The 26,657-nt window shown below is 34.7% G+C and overlaps 1 protein-coding gene across 3 annotated transcripts in view; it reads right to left on the minus strand.

The window, feature by feature from the left end:
* The window catches only part of ATF7IP (activating transcription factor 7 interacting protein), a 119,045-nt gene extending 93,051 nt beyond the window's left edge, over nucleotides 1–25,994 (minus strand). The window contains exon 1 of one of the 3 annotated variants that reach the window (XM_037033957.1): nucleotides 25,818–25,994. Coding sequence is in view for 2 of the 3 variants with exons in the window: in XM_037033955.1 (XP_036889850.1) it covers nucleotides 398–591 (194 nt within the window). In the remaining variant the exon portion in view is untranslated. Of the gene's footprint in view, nucleotides 1–397; nucleotides 910–7,969; nucleotides 8,118–25,817 lie in introns of those variants that run through there. The other 2 variants (XM_037033956.1, XM_037033955.1) reach the window with 2 other exon arrangements.
* Nucleotides 25,995–26,657: the final 663 nt, after the last annotated feature.

Genomic DNA, 26,657 nt, shown 5'->3' on the forward strand with positions numbered 1-26,657 from the left:
ATATTAAAACTTTATAGTTTAAGGTCACAAAATGTCACCTCTCTGTATGTACCAGTTGGTGTCACTACAACTGAGAACACAGTAACAGGACTATAATGAAAAGAGATCTAAAACTGATTTCTATGTAATGTAAAATACTGTATGCATGAATAATATTCATATGAAGTTCATTGTTAGTTCACTTCAAATCTGAAGAAAATTAAAGATGAAAATAATTTTTTAAAGACCAAATTCAAATATGGCATTGAAAATCTCCTAAAAATTAACATTAAACAGTCTACCAATCCTAGTATTACCAAAACTAGAACAGAAAACCTTCCCAATGGTGAGAGATATAGAAGGCCTGAGAGAGGGAGAGAGGGGAGAAGATTACAGAAAAAGGACCTGAATCTCTTACCTGTGGGCAGCTTGGTATTGTGAAAAGAATTTCCTCTTCTGTAAACCACTGCTACTTAGTTCATTTGTGTACATTAAAATAATGCAGACTTCTAGATCAGCCTTCTGGAACCTAAATTCCTTGTTTGGTTCACATTCATAAGAAAAACAGGAATACAGTAATGTAGATTGGCTACATATTAAAATTCCTTTCATACAGTGGTTCACATCTGTTGTGTAGTTTGTGCAGCAAACATCCCATTAACCACAAATGCCAAAAAAACATCAGACAATATGTCAATGAAGCTCACAGAACACACAAAGTACATTTTTCCAAAGGACTGTTGCAAGTGAAGATGTCTAGAATCAGAATTCTTTTGTACTGCTTTCTATTCTGCCAACTATTAGGTCTGCAGCAACTGTGTGCAGTGAAGTACCTCCCACATATTACCCAATAGTATCAATAGGCATAAATCTATAAAAGCAGAACTAAAGCTTAAAAGGCATAGTATAGCCTCTCACTGTTCCACATATTCACGTGTCAACTATAGAGGTCTCAGTATTCCTATTCTAATGTATCCACTCCGTTCTTTCAGTCCAAAAGGCTGAATTCTTATACACTCCAAACAGAAAGTCCATGACACATATTACTGGCTACCCTAGCACAGGCAGACTGCAGTTACAGCTAGCTGGCGCCAGTAAGACTGATTTACATAAAGCAGACCTCATTTCATGACCAAACTAAAGGAGAATACTGCTGAGTAAACCCTCCCCCATTCGTTCCCCACAGGCACTGACTGGCTCTAGAATGTATCTAGTTATCTTTTTACTAATATGATTCAAATCCAGGTAATAAAAGAATATCAATTTATAATTCTTCTGTAATTTGAAATTCTACCCCCAGCACACCAAAAAGGTTACCCACCCCCCTCCCAGAAATATTCAAAACCCTTAGTTTATTTGGGAGATGGACCAATATGATTATATAAATGCAATGATTGCTATCTTAAACAATCATTAAAAATATAAATTATAATTTACATTAGCTAAAAGCTACCCTCACTTTACTCTGCAGCTAACTTTCAAATTCTAACCAATCAGTTAAAGACCATTAAATGAATTTGCTTTTAGAACCAAAGTACTTTATGTTTCACCAAATAAAAAGACACTATATCCTCAGATATCACTATTACAAAGGTTAAATAATTCATATTTACCACTAGTTAATATTACTAAAGCATGTGCTCAACATCAAACTCAGGCATGTTGAATTTTGTATGTTGTTTTTTCCCCTTTTTATAGAATTTATTGGGGTGACACTGGTTAATAAAATAGGTTTCGGGGGCACAATTCTGTAACAAATGAAGTATACATTGCATTGTGCGTCTACCACCCCAAGTCAAGTCTCAGTCCATCACTAGTCATATCCCCTACACCCACCTCTACCTCCACCCATGGGGCCCCTCTCACCACCACACGTATAGTTTTTAATCAGACAGATGTGACCCGGCAAGAGTTGAATCATTACCTATAAAGTCCTTTAAAATTTTTTAAAGATTACTTTATGGCCTACTTGTAAATAATTCTGTAACTCCACTTCTAGTTTTCCACTTATTTTATTAAGTATAAATATATTAAATTTCATTTCCAAATAATAATGCAGTCATTAGTTTAGAACCACATCTAAAATGATAATAAAAAGTGTTTAATATGCTAAGTAGGGGTTATCAAAAATACATACCTTTTTAAATTGTATTTTCAAGCATAGTCTTCAAATTATCCTTATTACACAATAAAGAAAAGAATGAAACAGGCCCTAAATTAGGCGAATGGTAAAGTTATATATCAATAGGAACTGGTAGACTTCTCATAAATGGATAATCCTAAGTGTTACTTGGGTTATCTTTGATAAGCAGTAATATATTTGCTCAAATAACTATTTTATCTTGTTAGGAAAGAACAAAGACAAATATGCTAGTGTTCATCTGGCTATTGGCTGCCTATTCCACCGTCTACCCCTAGCATTCTCAATCCCTCAGCATTTTAATACCTTCTTGTATCTATTGTCTTCACATGTTCTCTGGCCCAATGTAAACTCATTGAGGGCAGAGATCTTGTATTCCAACCATGAAAATAGTGCCTGGCAAATAACAGGTGCACAATAAATATTTGTTAAATTTGTCAGAATCGATTGATCAATCCACAGTCCACTTTTGTTTACACTCTATTGTGCTACCTTAGCACAAATAAGACTTCTTGTTTTGCCCCCTTTGGGCTCTTTGAATTCTTCACTTTGAAATTTAAACACCATGCTCTCTGGCATTTCACTGTAAATCAGCCAGGCCTCTAACAACCTCCTCTCCCTAAAGATCTTTGTCTAAAATACCCAGAAGAGCATATCTCTCCCAATTCCTTAATGATTTGGGGGTAGGGGAGAGACAGAAAAAAGGAAAAAATGCGCTGGCGACAACCTTGAGGAAAAAGCAACCAATATTTACCCATAATTTAATTTGTGCTACATTCCACACTAGGTGCTTTTATATTTGTTTTGCTCATTTAAATCCCAACAGCAACTCTGTAAAGTAGACTTTATTCCTACTTAAAGGTACAAAAACTGAGGTTCTGAAAATAAGTAACTAGACTCATCCCATAAAAAATAATAAGACTTACTGAGTACTTACTATAAATAGGCAGTATACTTTGAGCACTATATATACATTCCTCACATAAACTTTTAACTCGTGGATGGATGAACATGAATTCACCTGCACCCCGACAACAAAGTTTGTGTTCTTTGCTGACTCCTTATCTAGTCCAAACACCTCTCTGATTTAATGGTCAAGGAATAGCATTAAGAGCTTAAATAATCGTTTACTGACTTCTATACTAATACTTTCCACTTGCATGCTGTGATACTTCTGTGTCTGCGAAGGAAAGCCTGAGGTCAGATGGCTCTGCTGGGCAGTTGGGTCTGGTTTACTTCACTTCCCCAGGGAAGGCAGACGTCCTTAAGCAAATGCAGAAGCAACAACTCCTCAGACTTCTCTCTAGTGTTAAACTCCCTCTTCCATTAAACAAAGATTCACTGAGTCAATGAGCACTGTTTTCATTATTTCCACATTCACTCATTAATGACTAATAACAGACTATTACAAATTACTAGTAGAGAACACTTTGTGAAAGTTCTAACCTGAACGATTTTTTAAAATCTCTTATTTGAACAGACTTTAAGCTTTCTCTCAAATCACTTTCTCTTTTGGCGGTGTGAGGAATAGGAAAGCAGGGTAATGTTACCTGCTTTTTCAATTTTCACTAAAGTTTTCTAATTTGAATACCATTTTCCAAAAAAAAAAAAAATAACATTCTTTCAGCACTTTCCTTGAGCTATGACTGTCATGGCATTACACAAATGCCCAGAACCTGGCTTTCACTCTAGAAAATGTGGAATTCAAATTCACATCAGATCACAATTATAAACTACCATGTTTCATGGATCATTAAGGTAGTCTTCACAGAGTTCAGCAAGTGAACCCTATGTAAATAGAAGCAAAATTTTAACAAAAGTAAGTTTATAATAGCCTCTGAAATAATCTAGTGCAGTTAAATAATCTAGCGCAGTTAATCTAGTGAGTTAAGAAAACTTTTGATTGGAAACATACTCATTTTAAGTGCTAAAATCTTGTAGGTCTAAAAACCAACTTAGGCAAAAATCTTTTATAAAAATCTATTACCTTTATCTATTTGGTAAACTGCATATCATGAATATAATCTAATTTTTTCTTATTTACTCTCATCATCAAGAACACCAAGTTGAAAAACTGTGATGTTTTTAACACAGTAATATTTTTTGAAAAGATAACATTATATTAAAAGACCTTCAAAGTACTTATATGTTTCTAATTAGTATTTCTTTAATCTCTTCCTGCTGATGTCACTGTATGTCCTTCAGGCAACATAGTACTCCACTATAAAAACCAGGACAAGGCTAAAAGATTAGCAAATGTTCCATATAATCTAAAGAGTAAACTGACTTTATATTTGTTACCTTTCCTACCAAGCGAAGTAGGCTAAATTTTACTTATGTTTAGTTTCTTCTGGGTTAGAAGCTGTATTTCAGATGTTAAAGGCTGCCAACAACCTGTCAAATTAGTAGGATGGGGATTTAAAAATAAACAGCATACAGGGCCCAGCAGGTAATGTGAATTAAAGAAGAGGAATAGATATGAGGTCTAGGCCCTATCTGAAGGGGACAGTAGCTCCTCAACTGTAAATTATTTCTCTCAAGCAAAAACACACTCTTAGCACTGCCGAATCATCATCTTTCAAGAGAGGAAACACACATTTTTTAGTAAAATCTGACAGCTTTAACTGTTAACAACTAGAGAAATAAGGCAGTGACTAAAGGATAAAGCGTCTGTTGGCTGCCAATTTGTGGCCATTGAAAGAACTACAATGTTAAGATCTCATGCGTAATGAAACATAGAAAACTCTCTAAGCCATGAATTCAAGTCTTTTACAGAAATATTTCTGTCACTGTATATTTGGTGAACTCAGCCTGACTAGAAGTGAAACATTCCTACTCCTCTGTGTAATGCAAACATTGCATATTGGCTACATTATTTTAAAGAGTAGGGCCCTGGCGGGTAGCTCAGTTGGTTAGAGCATCATCTAGCCATGCCAAAGTTGCGGGTTAGATCCCCAGTCAGAGCATATATAAAAAGTAACTCATGAATGCAGGAGTAAGTGGAATAAGTCATTCCCCTTCCCCCCTTCCTCTCTCTTTAATAAAAAAGTCAAAAATTTTGAAGAATTAAAAAAATGGGGTCCAGTAGTGAATATATCATGTTACTAAGTAAATACACTTACGTTAGTTATTAGGACTTCTGGCTTCTGAGCATGTTATATAAGAAACCTCTGATTCAGTCACATTTGATAAAGTATATGACACCTGAGAAGCAAATCAACTGCAAAGCATTCAAGTACTACTGGAAAATTAGCAAGCCAAATATTTTTGGAGTATTTCATGATACTATTCAGAAGTATTACATAAACTGATCCTCAGCATATCCTTGCCAAAAAGATAGGAATTTCTCCCCACTTTACCATATGAGGAAGCAAGAGTCAGAGAGTGGAATATGTTAGTCAATGTAATAAAAAAGGTAGCAAAAATAGAATTTACATTTAGGTTTGAACTCTTTGTTAACGTTCTTTCCACTACCTCATTTTCCTTTCAGGACTATGTTAATGAAATAGTTTATGAAAAAGGGTGAACAAATGGGGAGGACAAGGAGTGAAAATAATAACATAAAACCTCAAATATCCAGCTCCCACATTTATGATGCCCTCAGTCAACACAATAAATAACCTGGAATCTAACATAGAAAATTTGAATCTGTCATCAATCCCAAAAGTAATAAACCCAGTGGGGTCTAGTCCTATGATCATAGTTACAAAATGCAAATGGCAAAGAATTAATAATAATATCCTGAGTAACCACCGAGTGTCGGCATTTCCCCATGTACAAGTAATGATCAGTGGAGTCATCTTATGGAGGATGGAAGTAAATTTTGTAATCCACAATAAAAGGCAAAAACAGGAGATCATTAAAATTTCCCAGAGATCATACTCTAATGATTATAAATTGATCAGTAATTTCAACCTAGTCAGTTTTCCACTGGCAATAAAGAAAACCAAACACATATAGCTTGGACTGTTGAAATTTTTAAAATACAATGAATGTTCTTACTATGAAAGGCATGAAAAATAAAGAGTGATTAAGGTCACAGCACATTCACTTTTTTACATCATACTCACTCCAGGCCACAACCTTACTGAAAGGTATGATGGTTAGAATCCCTCACCCGTACTGAATTTCTTCTTCGTTTTCTCTATTAGGGAACTTATATAAAGTAATGTTCAGTTTATGAATATCTACTATATTACATCAAAGAGTCCCAACAACTTCACAAAGTAATTAGTTAATGAAAGTGAAATAAACTTGCTAAAATGTTGATGAAATTGAGCGAGCGATCCCAAACAGGCTAGGCCACCAAACACTGACTAGCTAGAAAAAACAATATAGCAAAAAGAAAAACTAAGGATTGATTTAAACACAATTTTGTGGTAAGGTAGCAATTTAAATTGTGTAAATATAGGTACAATACTCTACCTTCATGAAAATCAAAACAGATCATGAATAATACATGGTCTAGAATACTTTCAAAACTGAATTCCAGTCCCTCAGCACCAGCAACCTAGATCCTGACACTAATATAAGATCATAATGGTCATATGTTATCTAGTTTCAAACTTTTATGTTTGCATTTTATTAACAAACTTATAATAAGTGTTACAAATTTACATTATAAAATAAGTACACAAAAATAACATGTATCCTTTTTACATAGTGGGAACTTTCGTAAGAATGTAATGTGCAAAAGTTGCGGGTTTTTTTTAAGCTGCTGTATTTAGAAGGTTCAAAACTTACAGTTCTATGTCACATTAGTCAGGGATATATTCATAATACTGTATTGACTAAGCTGGATAAATGTATTGCACCATTTAAAAAATGTTTTAATGTACTATGATTTAAACATAATGCTAATAATATAATTTTTCTGCTATCTGAAACACTACATGAATATGAATTTCATTTTCCTACCTTTGTGGATCACTGTGCACTTACAATATCTCAATAAATGTTTCTACTTCAGAATAGTATTTTTTGAAAATTTTGAAACTAAACTTACAAAACCACTGAGTTGTATTACTTTTAAACATACCATAGGTTTAAACTAATACTAAAGTGAACATCAACAATTAATCAGTTAATTAATTAAAACAACTGAGTATTTATTTCAGTTTTGCTGCACTAGGATACATTAACTATAAAGAAAACGGATATCCAGATGTAGAAGATGGGTAAATTTATTTATAAATTCAAAATCTGCATTTGAATGCCAATTTCAACAAAAAGTAATTAGGATACAAAGTTGGCAGTATTAAAAATGTGAAAGAACTGGATGGCCTGGAGGAGGCAGCATGAGAAAGAATTAGAACCCAAAGTATAAAAAGTATAAAGAAGTGTAACTGTTTAAAATAAAGTTTTTTCTGTAACTATGATTTATATCCAGAGAATTGATATTCTTCCCAGAAAGCTACCAAACAATACCTTCAATACACGATATTCACACACAAGAAATATCACATTCTTCATGCAAAACAAGGTTTAATTATGACTTTTTAAAAATCTATTCAGATTAATATTGTTTTTAGTTTCTGTAAGTAAATATCAAGCAAATGAAAATATCTAACACAAAAGGAATATTAAGTTAATGAAAGCCAGAAAACTACTACTGAGTGATCTTACAAGTTCTGGCAATGACAGAACATAAAATGGTGAGAAATTACAGGAATTTAACCTTTGACCTCACCACCCTATGCACTGTTTCCATAATAGGGGATTAAAGGTTCTATGAGCAAACATTTCAACTTCCTAGCAAGCAAGCTCTAGTTCACCCTCCTGTATAAACACAGCAAAATTCAAATGTTTTTTAATTAAAGTCTTCAAAAATAGAGAGTAATTGGTTCTTACCTCTGCTTGTGACACATGTGACAGTTCTCCACACTGGCATAGTTACTGGCTAAGCAGCTACAAATACTAGGTTAGCAGCCATTTTGAGACAGCTGCACTGTCTCAGTTGCACTAAAGTGTAATTAAGATGGCTGCAATGTGCACTCAAGAACTCACAGAGTGAAAACTCAGTTATGTATCAAACAAAGCCCCTCCCACTTTGTCAGCCTGCAAGAAACTGAACGCAGACAACAGCTAATGCATTTACTGCAACAAACAATGCAGCTACTCAGGACACAGAAAACAGAAAAGGCAAGCCAGTTTTGTAACACAATGCCTGTGAATCCGGACTTGCAATACAGACTTTAGGCACATCCAGATCCCAGGCAGCTGGAAGTCCATGCCATATATTAGCAGTTACAGAGATGGAGCCAAATCACACACAGCAAACATCAGGGAATTCGCTTGAAAGAAAGCCTCCATTTCAGTCCAGAAAAAAAAAAGTCAAACTCTGCTCAAGGCCCTCTCTTTAAATCTTTTATAGTACTTTTACCACAAAAAGAATGCCAAATTTTATAATTTCTAGAAAATTGTTATTTCAATCTTGACAGTCGATTTCTATTTTTAGAAGACCAAATAAAGATTTTTCCAGAATCTATGCCACAAAGTGTTCAAATCTAGCAGAATGGTTAAAGCTGGCAATCAACTATTTGAATCTTGACAATTTTAAGTAACTTCTAGGGAGGGAGGGACTAGAGTCACCAGAGCTATGATCACAACAAAGCTGATTTTGATTAATCTGCCATACAGATAAAAACAACTTCTTTTCTGCCATCCAGATGATCAAAAAGACCTCCAGATAAGTGTTTGGTCCTAGGGCAAATTAAATTTCATGCCCTGCCACAGATCTCCCAACATTTTAATATAAGTGAAAAGCAAATAAAAATAAAGAATGTAGACATCCTTGAGGAAAAAAACAATTAGGGAGAACAAAAGGGTATAAAATTCAGTCTGAAAGTGGGTATATTACAAGATAAATTTGAGAGTGATACCAATCCATTAAAAACAGTGAAGGACAAAAGCAGAGAAAGAACCTGTTTGCGTGATAGCTCACAAGGGCTATTCTGTCTTCCTTGGTTTACCTCCCTAAATTTAGCTGCCCTGTGCTATCTTGCCTCTACTCACCACTTGATATAGGTATTTATTAAAACTTGTAAGAAGGTGGAGAGGTGGTAGGGGTATAGCTAAAAGGAGACTGGCCTCATAAACTGGTGACTGTTCAACCTGAGTGGTAGGTAAATGAAGTTCTTTATTTCATTCTACTTCTTTTTACATTTGACATTTTCCATAATAGAAGTTAAAAAAAAACAAAACCTCAGCTTTTTAAAGGTCTTTATTTATCTCCCAGGAGGCAAATGTATAATATAAAAACTGCTTTAAGTACTTTATTAGAAAAAAAATACATGATTCATGCCACATTAACTCTTTTGTTTTTTTAACAGAGAGAAAAACATTGACTTGTTCCACTTCCTGATGCATTCATTGGTTGATTCTTGTAGATGCCCTGACTGGGGATCTAACCCACAACCCAGGTGTATGGGGACTATGCTCTAACCAACCGAGCTATATACCCTGCCAGTGCCGAGCCATATTAATTCTTTAAAAATGTAACTACCTGAAATGGCTCAAATCTATTCATTAAAAAACAAGAGGTTGGTAAACTGGGAAAGATTCAAACAGAATACACATTACTATAGCACTGGAATGTGTCTAGGGTTAGTAGGGAAAGAAATAGCCCAATCATTTAGACCTGCCTGAAGAAGAGCTTCTGATATTCAGGAAGCAGATTCTTTTGGAAGTCTGTTCCACAAAGATTTAAATCATGTAACACACCCTCAAATATTCTAATCATTATCCTATCTAAATTATCACCTCGTAATTTTTTCCTTACTCTCCCTTCTCTTCATTATGCCCATCTCCCAAACTAGGTATAAAGAGTCTTGGATCTCAAATATTGTATATAATAACATTATACTTACCATATTTCATTACCTATATCTTTACATATGAGTTTCTAAAGGGCAGAAATCACATCATTTTTCATTCACTTTATTAGTACGGAACACAGTATTTATTTGCCCAATAGATGGTACATTGAAACATTACCAGTATTTTCATTTCTACCACAAAAATCTCAGAAAATTTTACATCTCTAAGAACCTTCACTTTTGGGATCTCAACTCATATTCTAGGAAGAAGTCAACTGATAAGTTAACTAACTTTTTAGTCTTGGCCTAAAAACTTCTGCACTTCAAAACCAAAGATGGAAAAAAGTATGTTTTGCAGAACATTTTTTTGGTTTTTACAGTTATTAAAAATAACTATAGTGTTTATTTATAATGTTTTTACAGTTATTACATAGAAGCTAATACATGCTTAGACGAGTTGAACTCTATAGAATATGACAGAATGTAAGTATATTATTTACCTTAAATTTTTAATATTAAGAAAAAATATAGTTCAATTATATAATAGATTATAAGATATTTGTTTTAGATAGGGTGAGTCATAAATAAACCCAGTCATTGTTTACTTATAAAAGCAAGCATATTTGGAAGTTATTTCTACTGTTAGTTAAACATTTCCATAATTACCCAATGTTTTAGCTCTTCCTAAATAAAACTAGCACTTTTCACATAACTCCTCCATTTGATGACTCTCATAATGACCATGTAAAATAAGTCTTATAATCTCAAATTTTTATGATCAGAAAATATAATCATATGCTCAGGGTCACACAAGTAGCAATGAAAAAGAACTAGAAAATTACTGTACTACTTTTTTCTAATCAATTACTATACTTTTTATATATCATATATCACACTGTTAGAAAATTTTTCATATGTTGAAAATTCCATAGAACCTAAATAAAAATTTTCATTGTGTTGGGTAGAAAGTTAACACAGTTTTCATTTATTTAATTAATGTATTTTATTTATAAGTTATTATAAATATTATACATATTAAAAGAGAAAAAGAGTGTTAAAGGGATATGACGATGGTAAAATGAAAAACACCTACTCTCACTCATTAAAATTACAGTAAAGGTATGTATTTGAAGCATAAGTCCTCAAGAACAGGGAAAAAAGTAAAAGAGACAATATCTAGAAAGATTTTTGAAGCTGGAAGAGGAGAACCATTGATAACTAACTTAGCAGTTCCTAAAACACCATATTCCAAGCTGCACTGGGGACAAGTTAAAATGAACCTATTTGATTTACCTGGCAGCAACTTCAAAAAACATAGGACCTAGATGTACTAGGTACCTTTGGAAATTGGAGTGAAGGGAGCAAATAGTAGGATGGTGTGACTGAAAAAGGGAGTATTAGTGAAAGCTGTTTGTGTGGCAGTAAGATAGCCTAAATGTCCTCTCACCACCTTCCACTGAACGTATATATGTATGCTCTTCCCAATTCTGGCAAAGTCTGAAAACAACATCTATATTTAAAAATGAAGGCAACATACACCAAGAAGAGAGGATTGTCTGCTGAATGTACAGACCCCTAGTCCTCTTGTTCCATTAATCTCCCAGAATGCTGGCAATCATACCTTAAGTATCTATGTATGAACATTAAAAACTATTCTTTGGTGGTATCTAATAAGCCCAAGATACAAATCTTAGGATCCCAGGAGCTCTCAAATAAAAACAGCCTAACCAGGTCAGCCTATAGTGAAGTTCAAAACTGACAAGTTTAAATATACTACTTAAATATTTAATCATGTTTTAATCTTCCACAACTGTTTTATAGTCAAAGAAGAAAAAGACAACTAAAAAAAAAAGTCTAACGTGAAAGATAGACTAACAAAATGTATAAAAAATAAATTAAATTTAAAAAACACAAAGCAATAGACTACACAAGAAAATGTCAAAACACAGTAATATCCACAAATAAGAAAAGATGTAGCATTCATATGTCAAGAACAGAACACTATAGTCAAGGAATAAAAAAACATAAATTAAGAACATAATAGAAAAAAATGAAAAACTCAATAGAGGAACTTAATGATAAAACTGAAGAAACCTAACTGAGCAAAAAGAGAAAGTCATAAATGAGGAAAAAATAGAAGAAAAGTGGAGGACCCAACCCAAAATTTGCATTGGAATGACAGAATAGCATAAGAAATATATCAGCAATAAAATCATTTAAGAAAAGTTTTCAAGCAAGAACTACCAAACTGAAAGGACCTGATGAATGCCAGCCATTGATAAACTTTCAGAGTACTGGAGCCTAATAACAGATTCTACAAGCTTCTATTGAGGGAGATGTCAGAAGTAAGAATGGCTTCGCATTTCTCAGTAGTAAGAGAAGCAAGAATATAAACAGTGCCTTTAATGCTCTAAAGAAAAATGTTTCTAACCTAGATTTCTATACCTAGCCAAGCTATCTATCAGTCAGGCATAAAAATATAGGATAATTTTCAAACACACATAGCATCGAAAAATACACCACACATATACCCTTTCCCAAAAAGTTACTAGACAATATGGTCCCCTCCCGCTAAAAACAGAAGTAGTAAATAAAAAGACATGACACGTTTTTGTTTTTTTTTAAAGGGGTTTTGCACAGAAGAGGAGTGAATGGAATCCCTAGAATGGTGAATAAAATTCTAAGGATGACAGTGGTATACCAGATGCAGAGAGCAACAGGCTAGGCTGGAGCACGGTCCTTGCTGCCACTATAACTAAGGAAAGTAATGTTTCCTTTAAAAAAACATCAAAGGATCTTTAGGAAAGGACTATACAAAATCACCTAAACTATTATTATATGTAAGAGACTATGGCTATAAAGTTGACATTACCTTCATTAATCAACATCTTAAAACTGTATCAAGAGAATGGGTCAAGAATTCCATGATTCTGTTAGTCAGGTGCAGACAATTTTGTGTCAAGTAGATTACTTAGCCCACAAGAATTACCTAGGATGAAATGAACTGAACTGTGGTTAATATTTTATTTTTAATGGTCATATAGGAAAATACTATCTTTCTAATCTCCCTTTAATCCTCAATTAAGACACCGGGTCTGTCTGGAAAAAGTCCAGCCATTGTTAATACTAGAATAGTTTGCACAACATCGATGTAACCTGGCAGCTAAGGAGAGTGGACTGGAACGCCATGGGTAAACAATGATGACTTCATTGTACTAGCCAGTGCTGCTATAGGCAACTGTTGATAGGCAGCTTCAACACGACCCACTCATGCATCACCTCTCTGCAGAGCCTTTAGTAAAACACCAAATCATCCCTTACAGCCCAGACCCCTTACAGCCCAGATTTGGTGCCCTGTGACTTCTGGCTTTTCCAAAAACTAAAATCACCTTTGAAAATGAAGAGCTTTCAGACCCTCAATGAGATTCAGTAAAATACGATGGGGCAGCTTATGGCAATTGGGAGAACTGTGTGAGGTCCCAAGGTACCTACTTTAAAGAGGACTGCGGCATCATTGTCCTGGGTACAATGTTTCTTATACCTTCTTCAATAAATGTCTCTATTTTTCATATTGCATGGCTGGATACCTTCTGACAAGATCTCATATACTTTGTATAAATAGTAATTTAAATAGTATCTTGATCTCATACACTCAGAATTCTAGAAGATACCCTATAAAAGATCTTAATATAGGTTAATAAACCACCAGAACATTTTAAGAACAATCCTGTATAAAATCACTGAGTATATTGGCCTTGTCCAAAAAACACTTACAACAGTGATTAAATATTGCATAAAATATCATAACTGAGTCTCTTTACTTTTTATGACCAGTTCACATAGTTTCAGTAAGAATGTGTTTTCCTTCCTACAAGGATACAATTAGATAAATTTGTAACCAGGGCAGGAGAACTGTGATCTTTAAAAACAAATCTCCTATAATAAGTTATGACAAGAACCAAGGACATCTCAAACGTAGGAATGATGCCTACTCAGTCTTCACAGGGAGTCAATTTCGTATCTCTTTTATAACTCACGGATTCTCAGCTTTAACGGGAATAAAGAATATTACTTCCTGACAGACAAGGAACATTGACAAATGTGGGAATCTCAGGAACCATGATATCCTGCAGTTTTAAGTACTGCTGATAAAAACTCATTGAGGAAATATATGGCTCCTGGTTCCTGACTTTGCAATCAAGCAGATAAAATATATAAGTTAATTATTACACTTTACAAAACATCTAGATAGACATTAACTCTTAAACCTCTGTCAAATGGATATAGTACTGTTAACCAGAAAACATTAATCAATACCTCATTAGACCAATGTAAAGAAAATGGTCAAATAAAACACCCAAATAAGTAATAAGAAAAGTATTGAACAAAGTTATGTGGTCAAATCAGTGCCTTAAAAGAGAGAGACTCAGCCACAGAAAAGGTTACTGAAGAAAACTGACACCTTGTATTGCCTCAATATTGAGTAAGCAAGTTCCATTGCTGGAAGGTAAAGGAGAAAGGAGTGCTTTGCACCCTGAAATTAAAAAAAAAAAGAAGGGTATGGGGGTTGGGGAAGTAATCCTATATGGATTTAGTACTCAAAATAAATGACAATACTTTTAACTTTCACAGTGATGGTTGTCTGAAAAAAATCTGACAAACCTTGAAGATAAATAATTAATGCGAGACACGGCTGCTTTTTCACCATGAACAGATAAAGAGGCTTACTGCAAACTAAGGGAATTTAGTAATCTTACAGGGTTTTTATTAATACTTGTTTTTTTTTACACATTCAGTATTTTTACTTAATTTTTTAGCAATTTACATTATTTTCCCACCCTTTCTTTTAAGTTAGTGTGACAATTTTCCATAATAAACTACTAAAAGAGAAGTATTGGTCAAAAGTGGGAACAGAACAAAACAAAAAAAACAAACAAAACCCAATTGCTGCTGCTTTTTAAAAAAACCAACACTTTTTATAAATTAATGAATCAGTCTTAAAGCTGGACTCCCTCTCAAATCTTTGCAAATCAACTACCTTTCTAAATGTGTATTTCTCCCTACTAGTGAGTAGTATTATCAAATCAACTTTTCTAAATTACTTTATAAATGCATTTAAATTCTAGCTCCAGTAATCAAGAACACTGTCATTTTCTATATACCTTGCACTGCAGGGCTTTCAATAGCTGCACTATGCTGCCTCTTAGCATATACTCATGCCTGACTGATTCACCAATTCACTGAAGCCTTATAAGAAAAATGTATCAAAAACAAATGCTAAGAATTTTACATGTCTAATCTCTTATAGTTCTCACAATAATACTAGCAGGTAGGTGGAATCACCATTTTATATATAAGGAATACTGCTGGGAAACACTAATTGCCCAGGTCCCAATACAAAATTACTGTTCTTTGCACCTCACTATATAATGTATTATTAACTGGTTAAGAAAATACTTTGTCTTTTCATTGTTCTTTTTTTCTTCATTTATTTGTTTGTTTTTATTTTCCAACTTTTAAATCACAATAAGTTTGGGAGGGGAAGGAATTACACAAAGTGAAAACACAAAATTATAATATTCCATCTTTTTAATCAAACCCTTACTAATTTGTATACAATCTGTCCTTCAGACTTGTTTTAGAAGCTTATTTATAGGTAAGCAAAGGTGTTTCCTTGTTTTCTTAATTTCTTCTATTTCTTACCGAATAACTTATTGTTCAAGTTATTTTACTATTTGTAATTTTTCATAAGCAAACTGCGTATCTATCCTTGATGATGTGTCCAGTGGTGCTTAAGTAAATTACCTGTTCAATTATTTAAAAAAAACAAAACAGTGCTGACATCTGTGAATGATCATGAGTTAAATGAAAGGAGCTAGAATATCTTACTCACCTTTTTCTCACCTCCACCTAAAACAAATGGGTTCTATTCTTTTAATAAGCAAATATTTACTGAATATTGAGGTAGGCATTATAGAAAACAATCTCATAGCTTTCCAAGTGGTATTATCATGGTTTAATAAAACCTAATTAGAAGGAATTTGTCTTTAAAATATGACATTTGTCAAGTCTATCAGTAGGATATTCCTAACTGCAGGAAGCTTATAAAGTACTGTACAAATAACAATAAACATAAAAGCAGAAAGGAATAAATGCCTTTAAAAGAGATACAAAGTAAAAAAGAAATTAGAGAACTTCTGGCTGAGAATAAATACAGTTCCTTTATTAGGCTGAAAAAAGTAGGCACCGAGGGAGCAATAACTCTTACTTACAAAAATCAAGGATTTGACTTCCGCCAAGATGGAGGCATAGGTGGAAACACTGTGCCTTCTCCCACAACCAAGTCTGAATACAACAAAGGTTTGGAGAAACAAAGACACAACCAAAGGACAGAAAATTGAATTATACAGAAGTCCGACTACATCTAACCGTTCAACGGGGACGGTAAGAGGGGCGGAGCCAGCAGCGAGCAGGGTCGGGCAGGACAGGGCCCCCCACCCAGGCGCGCAGGCAGACGGGAACCAGTTGGGGTGCGGGGCAGACCTCGGGCGCATATTCGCACACAGTGAGACAGACCACGCGGGCCCCAGGGGGCGAGGGCTGACGGCAGTGGCACACTTGCGTGCAGTGGGACGAAACGCGTGGGCCCGGTGACGGCAGCAACTGCGGCACCAGTGAGGGCTGTGGCGGCAGGCGGCGGACAGGACGCCATAGTCCCTCTTTGACCCCGCCCCCACATACAGCGTCACAACCCAGCGACTTTGTTGCCCTTCGGCACCGGTGAGGGCCGGGGCGGCAGGCGGCAGACAGGATGCCAGAGTCCCTCTCTGACCCTGCCCCCACATACAACGTCACAACCCAGCGACTTAGTTGCCCTGCGCTAGTGAACACCTTAGGGCTCTGATCCTGCTATGGAACACGCACGAACAACCCGAAAGATGGCGCAAGAAGAACTCAAAGTCCCAGAGCCAATAACTCTAAGTGACCGAGAAATTGCCAGCCTCTCAGAAGCACAATTCAGGACACTATTTATCAGGATGCTCACAGAACTGGTAGATTATAGTCACAAATTAGAGGAACAAAGTCACATATTAGAGGAACATATGAAGGCTAAACTAATTGAAATGAAGGGAGATGCACAGGAAACCAATAGTGATGGAAAGGAAACTGGGACTCAAATCAATGGAATGGACCAGAAGGAAGAACAAAACATCCCACCAGAAAGGAATGAAGAAATGAGAATTCAAAAAAATGAGGAGAGGCTTAGGAACCTCCAAGACATCTTTAAACATTCCAACATCCAGATTATAGAGGTACCAGAAGGGGGAAAGAAACAGCCACGAGTGGAAAACTTATTTGAACAAATAATAAAGGAGAACTTCCCCAGTCTGGCAAAGGAAATAGACTTCCAGGAAATCCAGGAAGCTCAGAGAGTCCCAAAGGAGTTGGACCCAAGAAGGAACACACCAAGGCACATCATAATTACATTAGCCAAGACCAAAATGAAGGAGAGAATCCTAGAAGCATCAAGGGATAAGGGGACAGTCACCTACAAAGGAGTACCCATCAGACTGTCAGCGGATTTCTCAAAAGAGACCTTACAGGCAAGAAGGGGCTGGAAAGAAGTATTCCAAGTCATGAAATCCAAAGACCTACGGCCAAGATTGCTTTATCCAACAAAACTTTCATTTAGAATGGAAGGACAGATAAAGTGCTTCTCAGATAAGGTCAAGTTCAAGGAGTTCATCATCACCAAGCCCTTATTATATGAAATGCTAAAGGGACTTATATAAGAAAAAGAAGATGAAAAATATTAACAGTGAAAGGACAGCAAACACACAGTTATTAACAACCACACCGAAAACAAAAGCAAACCAAGAGGACAGCTAGATCAGGAGTGGAACCATAGAAATGAAGAACACATGGAGGGTTAGAAACAGGGGGGTGGGAGGGGGAGAAGGGGGGAGAAAGCACAGAAAATAGCATAGATGGTAGGCAGAAAATAGATAGGGGGGAGGGCGAGAATAGTGGGGGAAATATAGAATCCAAAGAACTTGAGACACGTGGTTATAAACTAAGGTGGGGAGAATGGTGGGGGAGGGAGGGTGCGGGTGGAGGGGATTGAAGGGGGGGAGTAGAACAACTGTAATGGTATAATCATTAAAATATATTTTTAAAAAATCAAGGATTTATGTTAGAGGAGCTACTTTGAGTCCTCCTAACATACTAAAGGAGATCATTTCCTTGATCTCCCCACAACAGAGTCTCATTTTCTGTACCTTACACAAATATCTGTTGTTTTATTTATCATCTACAGAAAGCTATTTTTAATCACTTAGCCATGTAAATTTTAATTAGCCATGTAAATTTCACCTATATGCAAAGAATTCATGATCACAATCTTTTTACTTATGTATATTACAAGGTCTTCAAAAATCATTACCTTCCAACTTGAAAATGTAAATTGTATATATATAATATATACATAAAGTTATAAAAGAAGAAAAAATAGAAGATAATGAAAAAATACACTCAACTTAAGAGACTAAAGCAAACAGTTTTAGTCCAAACAGTCCATACAATTTACCTACTACCCTTCATCCTTTTAAAATAAGCAAGTTAAGACTATACTTTCAGGGATCATGTCTATAGTTCATAAAATAAGCAAGTTAACAGGCAAGGTTCAAAAATACTACAGTAAGTTCTAAAAATTAAATTAAAATTACAATCCTTCCAAAAGTAATCATGATTTAATTTTTATTTCATTATCACTCGAGGACATGTTTATTAATTTTTTTAGAGAGAGGGAAAAGGATGGATATGAGACAGAAACATCAATTGGTTGCCTCTCTCGCACACCCTGACTGGGGAGAACTGGTCTGCAACCCAGGCACGTGCCCTAACAGGGAATCGAACCCACAACCCTTTTGCTTTTGGTTTATGGGCCAATGCTCCAACCAACTGAGCCACACAGGCCAGGGTGTGATTTAATGTTTTCAAAGGCAAGGAGAAAAGAGGACAAATTCTACCAAATAAGATAAACATTTATAATAACCAGAACCTCAGCCATAAATCATGAACATGAAGCTCTCAAAATTCCATTTCAAAGGAAGACATACAGAGTTACAACTGGATCTAACTCATAAAACAAACAAAAAAACAGTTTTCAATATCAAATTAAGAATTACTTAGAGACACTACTTCTCCAGCTTCCTTTTGTAGCAGAAAAATGCTAATTGTTTTCTAATAGCCATTTCTCTCCTTCACTCATAAAATTTTCTAATTCTAGCCGAATGCAGGACTGTCCAACTGGATACTACATTTCCCAGCCTTCCTCTCCCAGCTAAGTATGTTCCAATGACTAAATTTTCAGCCATAAAACACGAGTCAAAGTTGTATGCCCCACTTCTAGATTATGTTCTCAAAAGAATGCGTGGGCATTCCCCTTCACTGCCTTTTCTCCCTTGTCCCTGGCTGATAAAACTTTGTAGTTCTACCTAGAAACCATATGCAACATATGAAAACCATTTGTTAATCCAAAGCCAGCTGTAAACCCTAAAAAGTCTGCTGTTGTGTTATATGAGGGAAATCAACATTTATCATCCTTAACCAATAGTAACAGAATCTCTCAGAGAAGTTTAATCTTTACTGTCATCTGACTAGCTCCTGATATTTAACCACCTAAAAGGAAATTTAAAAAGTTCAAAGATAGTCTTTTTTTCTCTTCCATACTTCCCCCATCTCTTCCTTTTCTTAAAACATTTATTCTAATAGGAATAACAGGGAAGATACATTCTGAAACTACAAACCCTTAGTAGAAAATTAGCTGAAGTAATCAAGTCATTATTGTTTCACCAAACGTTTTTTATCCTGGCCCTCAAAACAGCAGATTCTCTTTTCCACCTTCTAGGTTTACCTTTCTACAAAATGGAAGATATGCTCTTTGTGAACCACTGACTCAAAAAGAGCTCCCGTTACAGCTGTCTGTTCTGAGAATCACTATTCTTATGTAAAACTCAAATTTCTTATTAGAATGTAAAAGTGCCAGAGTGCTACATACATAACTCCTAAATTTCCCATTAAGACAATAGTTCCTCACAGTAGCACAGGGCTATATAAACAATAAAGACAGATATTTTTGACACTGCTACCTCACATCACCATCAAAGGTCCCCTTCTCAGAAACTAAAGGGTTTTGAACTAGTTATTCCTAGATATTAGATACAAAATAACACAAAACATTATTACACTATTCTGAGCAATGAAAAACTGCAGACCTGAATAAGTAAATATTTCTGATGGTAAAGTTAACAGGCCACGTTTGTTTCCCAGACCTCCATGTGTATTGTAGGTCCAGTTATAGACTGTCAGGGAGGCAGCATCAACTATACCCATAAACCCAGGTCCACCACATTTTTTTGGACAGTGGCCAAGGAAATGTCTGAGTCATTATCTTAAAAGCTCAGAAAAGCAAATGATTAAAATTCAAAATGGAAAACATTCACAATGTATAAATAAGCACTAGTGCCCTGGTCTTCTCATTTTGCAGGACTCAAAAAACTGAAAATGCTGCCCAGAACTCATACTCTCTTCTCCATAACCATTACAAAATGGTTTGCACCCTGAAACTTAAAAAGGATATAAAGTTTAACTTTGGCGAACTCACTTTTACTTTTCTGTATTGAACTCACAGACAGGAGAAACCACTGAATTTCAAAAAAAAAAAAAAGCACTGGATTTTTATAATATTTTCATAATCAACTATGTAAATACTGTTAAAACATCACCTAATTTTAACCTATAATATGCCCCACAACCGTTAGGAACTCAAAGGTAAGAACTTCATCCTCAAAATTAGGTATGCCAATGTGTGAATTTTCCACATACCTCAAAACAAAAATATTATAACAGAAATCTTTCTAAACTAAATCATCTACTTCTTTGCCTTCCTGAACAAGCTAAACATAACTAAATATTCTCTGTAATTCAGAATCATTCATGAGATCACCAATTACCATATTGATTGCTGATTATATAATGACTGCATAATAAATACTGATTCAGTTCTAGGAACAATGATTCCCAAACTAAATAACCTCAAAACTAAGATTTTAAGTTCTTGCTTCTAACACTTGAAATCTGACACCTCTACACTACCAATATGCTAGCCATCATTTCTTGCCACTAACCATATATATTTCTCTAATAGCACTTCTGTCCCAAATTTGCTAGTTCTCATCTATTATAGCCTGAAATAATAAGTATCATTTGTCAGAACTAGGAAAAGTTCTCAGGTAAGGACAAAGGTCATACAAAAACAGTACAATACAAAAATTTCTGAAGCAGATTTGCTTGAAAGAGATTCACAATAAGAATTTTTCATTTAAAAAAAAAGAGAAGAGAAGAGAAGCCAATAATATCTTAACATTTAAGAGAAGCCAATAATATCTTAACATTCCTACCCACTTCCTAGATTTATTTTCATAAAGCAAATAGTATTTTACCATTTTTTCTATCTTTACTTCCTGTTTTCATCAATTTCAAGTTTAACTAGTTTAGTAAAAATATTTTGAAATAACCTGACTTTCTATTCTATACACATTACAAAAATGATAAAGTAGAATTACAACTGAAATAGGTCACTATTAATGAAGATTATAGTCTTCACTGCGGTCAGATTCACAAACAGTAGATTTACTGGAGAAGGAATTTAAATAATCAAGTTAACACCCTTATGAGAGATTATAAAACTTGTTACCAAAGAGACCAAAACCAAAACTTTTTACTTTATTATAATAGTATTGGGTCCATCCTGACCAGCAAGTGAATAACTTTTCAAAACTCCTCCATTAAAAAAAGTCTATGTTAACCAAAGAAGAAAAAATTTGGATTCAAGTATTGTAGAACATTTTACCTCAAAAACCTATTTTTCCTTCTTCTAACTTCACATTTGTACTATTTTCATGTCATCATGTCCTAAAGCAGATTGAAAATAGAAATGTAATATTATACACTCTACCAATCTATCCCTATTAACATTATATCAGCACTACAAAACAAGTACATAATACCTTAGTGAAAAGTAATAGGTATTACAAATTTTCTGCATTCCTAAAAGCAGTACATTTTTTGTGGAATCAGCAGGAAGTGTATCATATTCAAAAAATAAACAAACATTATAAAGATTCAAACTCACCCCAAGTTAGGTTTAATGCAGTTCTAAACAAAAGTGCAAATAGTTGGCTTTTTAAAAATGAACCAAATGAATCTACAGTTTATCTGCAAAAAAACAGGAAAGACTAGCTTAAAAAAAGGAATCATGAGTACACATTTATGTGGTCTATAATACTACAGCAAATAAAACAATTCGGTACTTCTATATGAAAAAGAGCCAGATGCAGTGGTTGTTAACCTGCTTTTAAATTTTATATTACATATTCCTGTGAGAAGCTAATGAAAAATATAACTCCTTTCTAAGAAAAGTGCACATACACACACTCACATTATATTGTGTACATCAAGGTATCCAAGGAACTCTTTAAGCCCATCTATAGAACCCAAGGCCAACAGACCCCCCCAACTTAAAACATCCCTAGTAAATGAAGAACTGATAGTTCAAACCTAGTAGTTAAGATCAAAAGAAACAAAGCAATAAAAGAAGGATCACTACAACAAAATTCTGAGAAAACTAGGTATTTGGAAAAAGTGGAAACCAGCAACCCATCTTTACACAGTACATTAAAATAAATTCCATACACATTAGAACATATTTTTGTTAAGTTCTAGAAAAAATAATACAACATAGACGAACATTTAGTCATCCCACAGCAGGTAGTATTTTCTAGGCAGAGAAATCCTGGAAGAAATCACAAATAAAAAAACCAGTGGAGTTTACTATGTAAAAATATAACACTTCTCAATATATAAAACCATGAGCAATTTACAAAGTAATGAACTAAAAAAAAAACTGCACAAAATATGAAAAGCAAAAGGTGAATATCCATAAATAGATGCTACAAATAACAAAAACATTATATACCACAGAAAAATACACAAAAAACCCACAGAGCTAATTCACAAAAAAATGAGAAAACTGCATATATTAAACATTAAAAAGTTCAAGTTCACTAATTATAGAAAAAAGGAAGTTAATGAGATACTATTTTTCAACCACCACACTGATGGTGGTATGGAAAATGCTGTTCATAAACACTTTTTGCCAAGTTTGTGAACCACTTCAAAAGCACTCTGATACAGTAATTTCAAAGAAAATCTTTAAGATGTAGATCATGACCCATGGAAAAGGATGTTCACTATAGCATTATTTATGATAGAGAAATGGCAACAAACAAAATAGTCAACAACAAAAAAAGGTTTAGTCAGTCACAGTACATTCTAAATAGAGATAATGTTACGTGGCCATTTTAAGAATATTTGATAATTTGGGATGTTCTCACAATATCATATAACCATTAAAAACACATTCTAAAAGAATAATAAATTGGAAAAATATTCAAAACATGATACTAAAAGAACAAGATTATGGTCCAATTAAAAACAGATCAATCAATATTACTGATCAATCATTACTGATCAACTACTCAACCATGGGAAGGTCACAAAAATCACCAAAACATTTAGAGGATTTATTTCTAAATGATCATTAATGTCAACATGTTCCAAATGTGCTATAAGTAAAAAAATACAATTTATTAATCTCACAAAACTGAAAAGATTTAAAACCCCAGTAACTTTTATTCCATTTCTGTAATAACATAGTTTTAATATTTATATACGGTGCATATGTGTCAGAATTTTGTGCTATCCACTACAGAAGTAAAATGTCAAAACAAACTTGTGTTGACAGTACCAATGAACAAAGAGTGTATGTTCAGACAATTCATTGATCTTAGTTTTCTGTTTATAGAACTATATTTGCCTTTCAAACAAAGATGACAGCAAAACTGTCCTACCAATAAATATTTACATTTTCAATATGTTCTTCAGTGTTTTCAAAGTACCTCTTTCGAGGCTTCAACATTAACTTTAGAGGTAATCATTTGTACATTCAAATGAAAACATCAGCTTGAATGTATACACCAAAATATTTCACTTTTCTGGAAATGTGAAATGTACCATTCCCTAAGATCAAAGTTCTTTTCATAACCTAAATATGTATGTGTCTACATATGCACACAAACATACACACAGATACAGAAAATACAACATATTTTAAATGCTAATAAAACACCAGAAACAATGTCAAAAGACTTGGGGGAGGAGTCTGTTGGGCAAACCACCACAGATGTATAAAAGGGAAAATTGCACAACTGCCCTCTAAATATATTTGAGTAGAAGACTCCAGAAGCCCAAGAATTATATTAATGACAAATTTTCTGTTAAGAAAAAAGATTTTTTCTATCACTCCATTCTATGTCGTGTGTGATATTATACTTTAAAAATTCACCAACCACAAGTATTCCTTTCAACTACATTTTAACACTACTACTAGTACTTGCTTCAAGTTAAGGCAATAAAAGCGTCCCAAAGCAACCAAGATTGCGAAGCAAGAGCCACTTCTTCATTTGACAGGGGACTGATTTAAACTTACCAACAAACTGTTATAACCACAGATGAAGTTTATGAAAACCATTTACAAGTTTTTAAACCGATAAGAAATAATTTGCACAATGGTAGAATTATATCAAATTGCAAAATACTTCTCCCAAGCTTGTTATGTAAGATTTAAACATAGTGGCACTATCATCTTAAACTAAAATAATCAATAGCATACTTATAACTACCTTCTTTAAGAAAGTAAAACCTGGAACGCACTTACAATTTTAAAATGTCAAACAACTTTATCCTATACATATGTACACTGGTATTTTTTTATTGATGGTTTACTTAATTTCCTCATAAAGGCCTCAGTGTAATTGGAAGTTCTTTACAGCATTCTTTGTCATAAAAACTTACCAAGTTTTATATTTTAATGACAAAATACTAAGAAAATGACTGAATTTGAAAAGAGTAACAAAAATGTTCTAACTGAAGCAGCAATGCACAAGTCATCTGAGACTGAAAAATGTAAAACTAACATTTAAGTATGAACAGAGGCACACAAACTAATTCAAATTAAATCTTCGTTGACTTAGGATCAAATATTTTCTAAAAATACTCAAGGACACTGAGATTTCTTTCTAAACAAATCTCATGGCCCTCCCCCTCATATTTCAAAATCTCAAATTATTTCTATTCTGTAAACATCCCATGATAACAACACTAGTAAAATCAGGGTTAAAAATATATTTGCAAATATGCAATTCAAATAAATGCACTTCCTGTGAAAACACCACTAGGTGCTGATAGTCACCTTCCTAAATATAAGCTTGAATCCAGCAAAACTCTAAAAGTGAAATTATAATCAAGAACCATAAGTGACAATCATTTTCACAGAATATGAAGTCCACAGCTTCTCAGAATCAGAGAAAAATATAAGAAAACAGTTTTGAGCTCTGCATACAAGTACAACATAAGAGAAACGTTTTTCTTGGAAAAGATGTGAGAATTTGAAGATAACAAAATGTAACCCCTCGAGAACAGGGAAAATTAAATCTAGAACCCAAATGGCGTCCAACAAGAACATTAGATCTTGAAAATGAATATTGCGCTTGCGCAGCCACCGCCCAGCCAGCTGCACAACTGCAGCTAGAGCCCGACCCCGCAAGATCACGTGCTCCCATGCAGCGCCAGCCCGCAGCTCCGCAACCGCGCACGCGCAAACGAAACTCCCGCAGCCGCCATAATGCGGTGTTGACTACAAAAATACAATAGTAATTTAAGAAAATATTGTTATAACTGCCCCTAGGATGCACATATACCTTTCCGGGCAAGAGATGAGAAAGTGGGAATCAAGTTCCTTCCCACAGCGCTCTCCGCGCAGCCGCCCACAAAGCTGCTGCCTTAGTCTCGCGCGCTTCAGTCGCCGCTCCGTCACCGCTGCTGCTGCCGCTGCCGCCGCCGCCTCAGATTCAAAAACAAACCCGCTTCTCCCTGCACGCGCGAGGCCGTTATGCAAATAAATGTAGGCGGGGCTCGGTGGTCGTACTATTGGCCACGCCCTCTGCACTATCAGCCAATAGGCTGACGGACTGTCTGGTCCTTATGCAAATCACATGGTTTTTTATTTGAATGAGGGAAATTGGCCCCGCCTTCTGTCGTGGAAGCGAGGAGGTCTGAGGTGGTGGCGCTGCGCCTTTCAGTTGCAGTGTGAGGTATGTTTTTCAGTGGAACTTCCCTAACCAGTGAAGTGAGTAGCACTTTGTGAGTGCCTTGTATGAACCTTAGAAAGAAGGAAGGAAATAGGTAGGTAAGAGTTTAAAAACTGAGGGAAAGAATTTTGAAAAAGGCTAGAGTATGTTCAGTTATTCATTATTTATATTAAAAATTCAAAGTATGCTTTAAACTTTGTACATAATGAGGTAATGAGAAGAACACATCTTTCATTTATTCTGTGTCACAGCAACCACTTCCAATGATACACTTCCACCAGAAGCTGTATTCCTCTTACTCAATTTTACATTGGGAGCCAACCCTTAATCAAAACCAGTGGGATTTAATGGAGAAAGTGCTACTTAGTTGGAACTTCTGGGCTCACATCCAAGCACTTGGGGTTACTTGTTAATCAGAATAAGTTAATCAGAATAAGTGTTACTCAGTGT

This window comes from Sturnira hondurensis, unplaced genomic scaffold (assembly GCF_014824575.4).
Source record: "Sturnira hondurensis isolate 20B ecotype Veracruz unplaced genomic scaffold, ASM1482457v3 Scaffold0021795, whole genome shotgun sequence".
Classification (NCBI taxonomy): Eukaryota; Metazoa; Chordata; class Mammalia; order Chiroptera; family Phyllostomidae; genus Sturnira; species Sturnira hondurensis.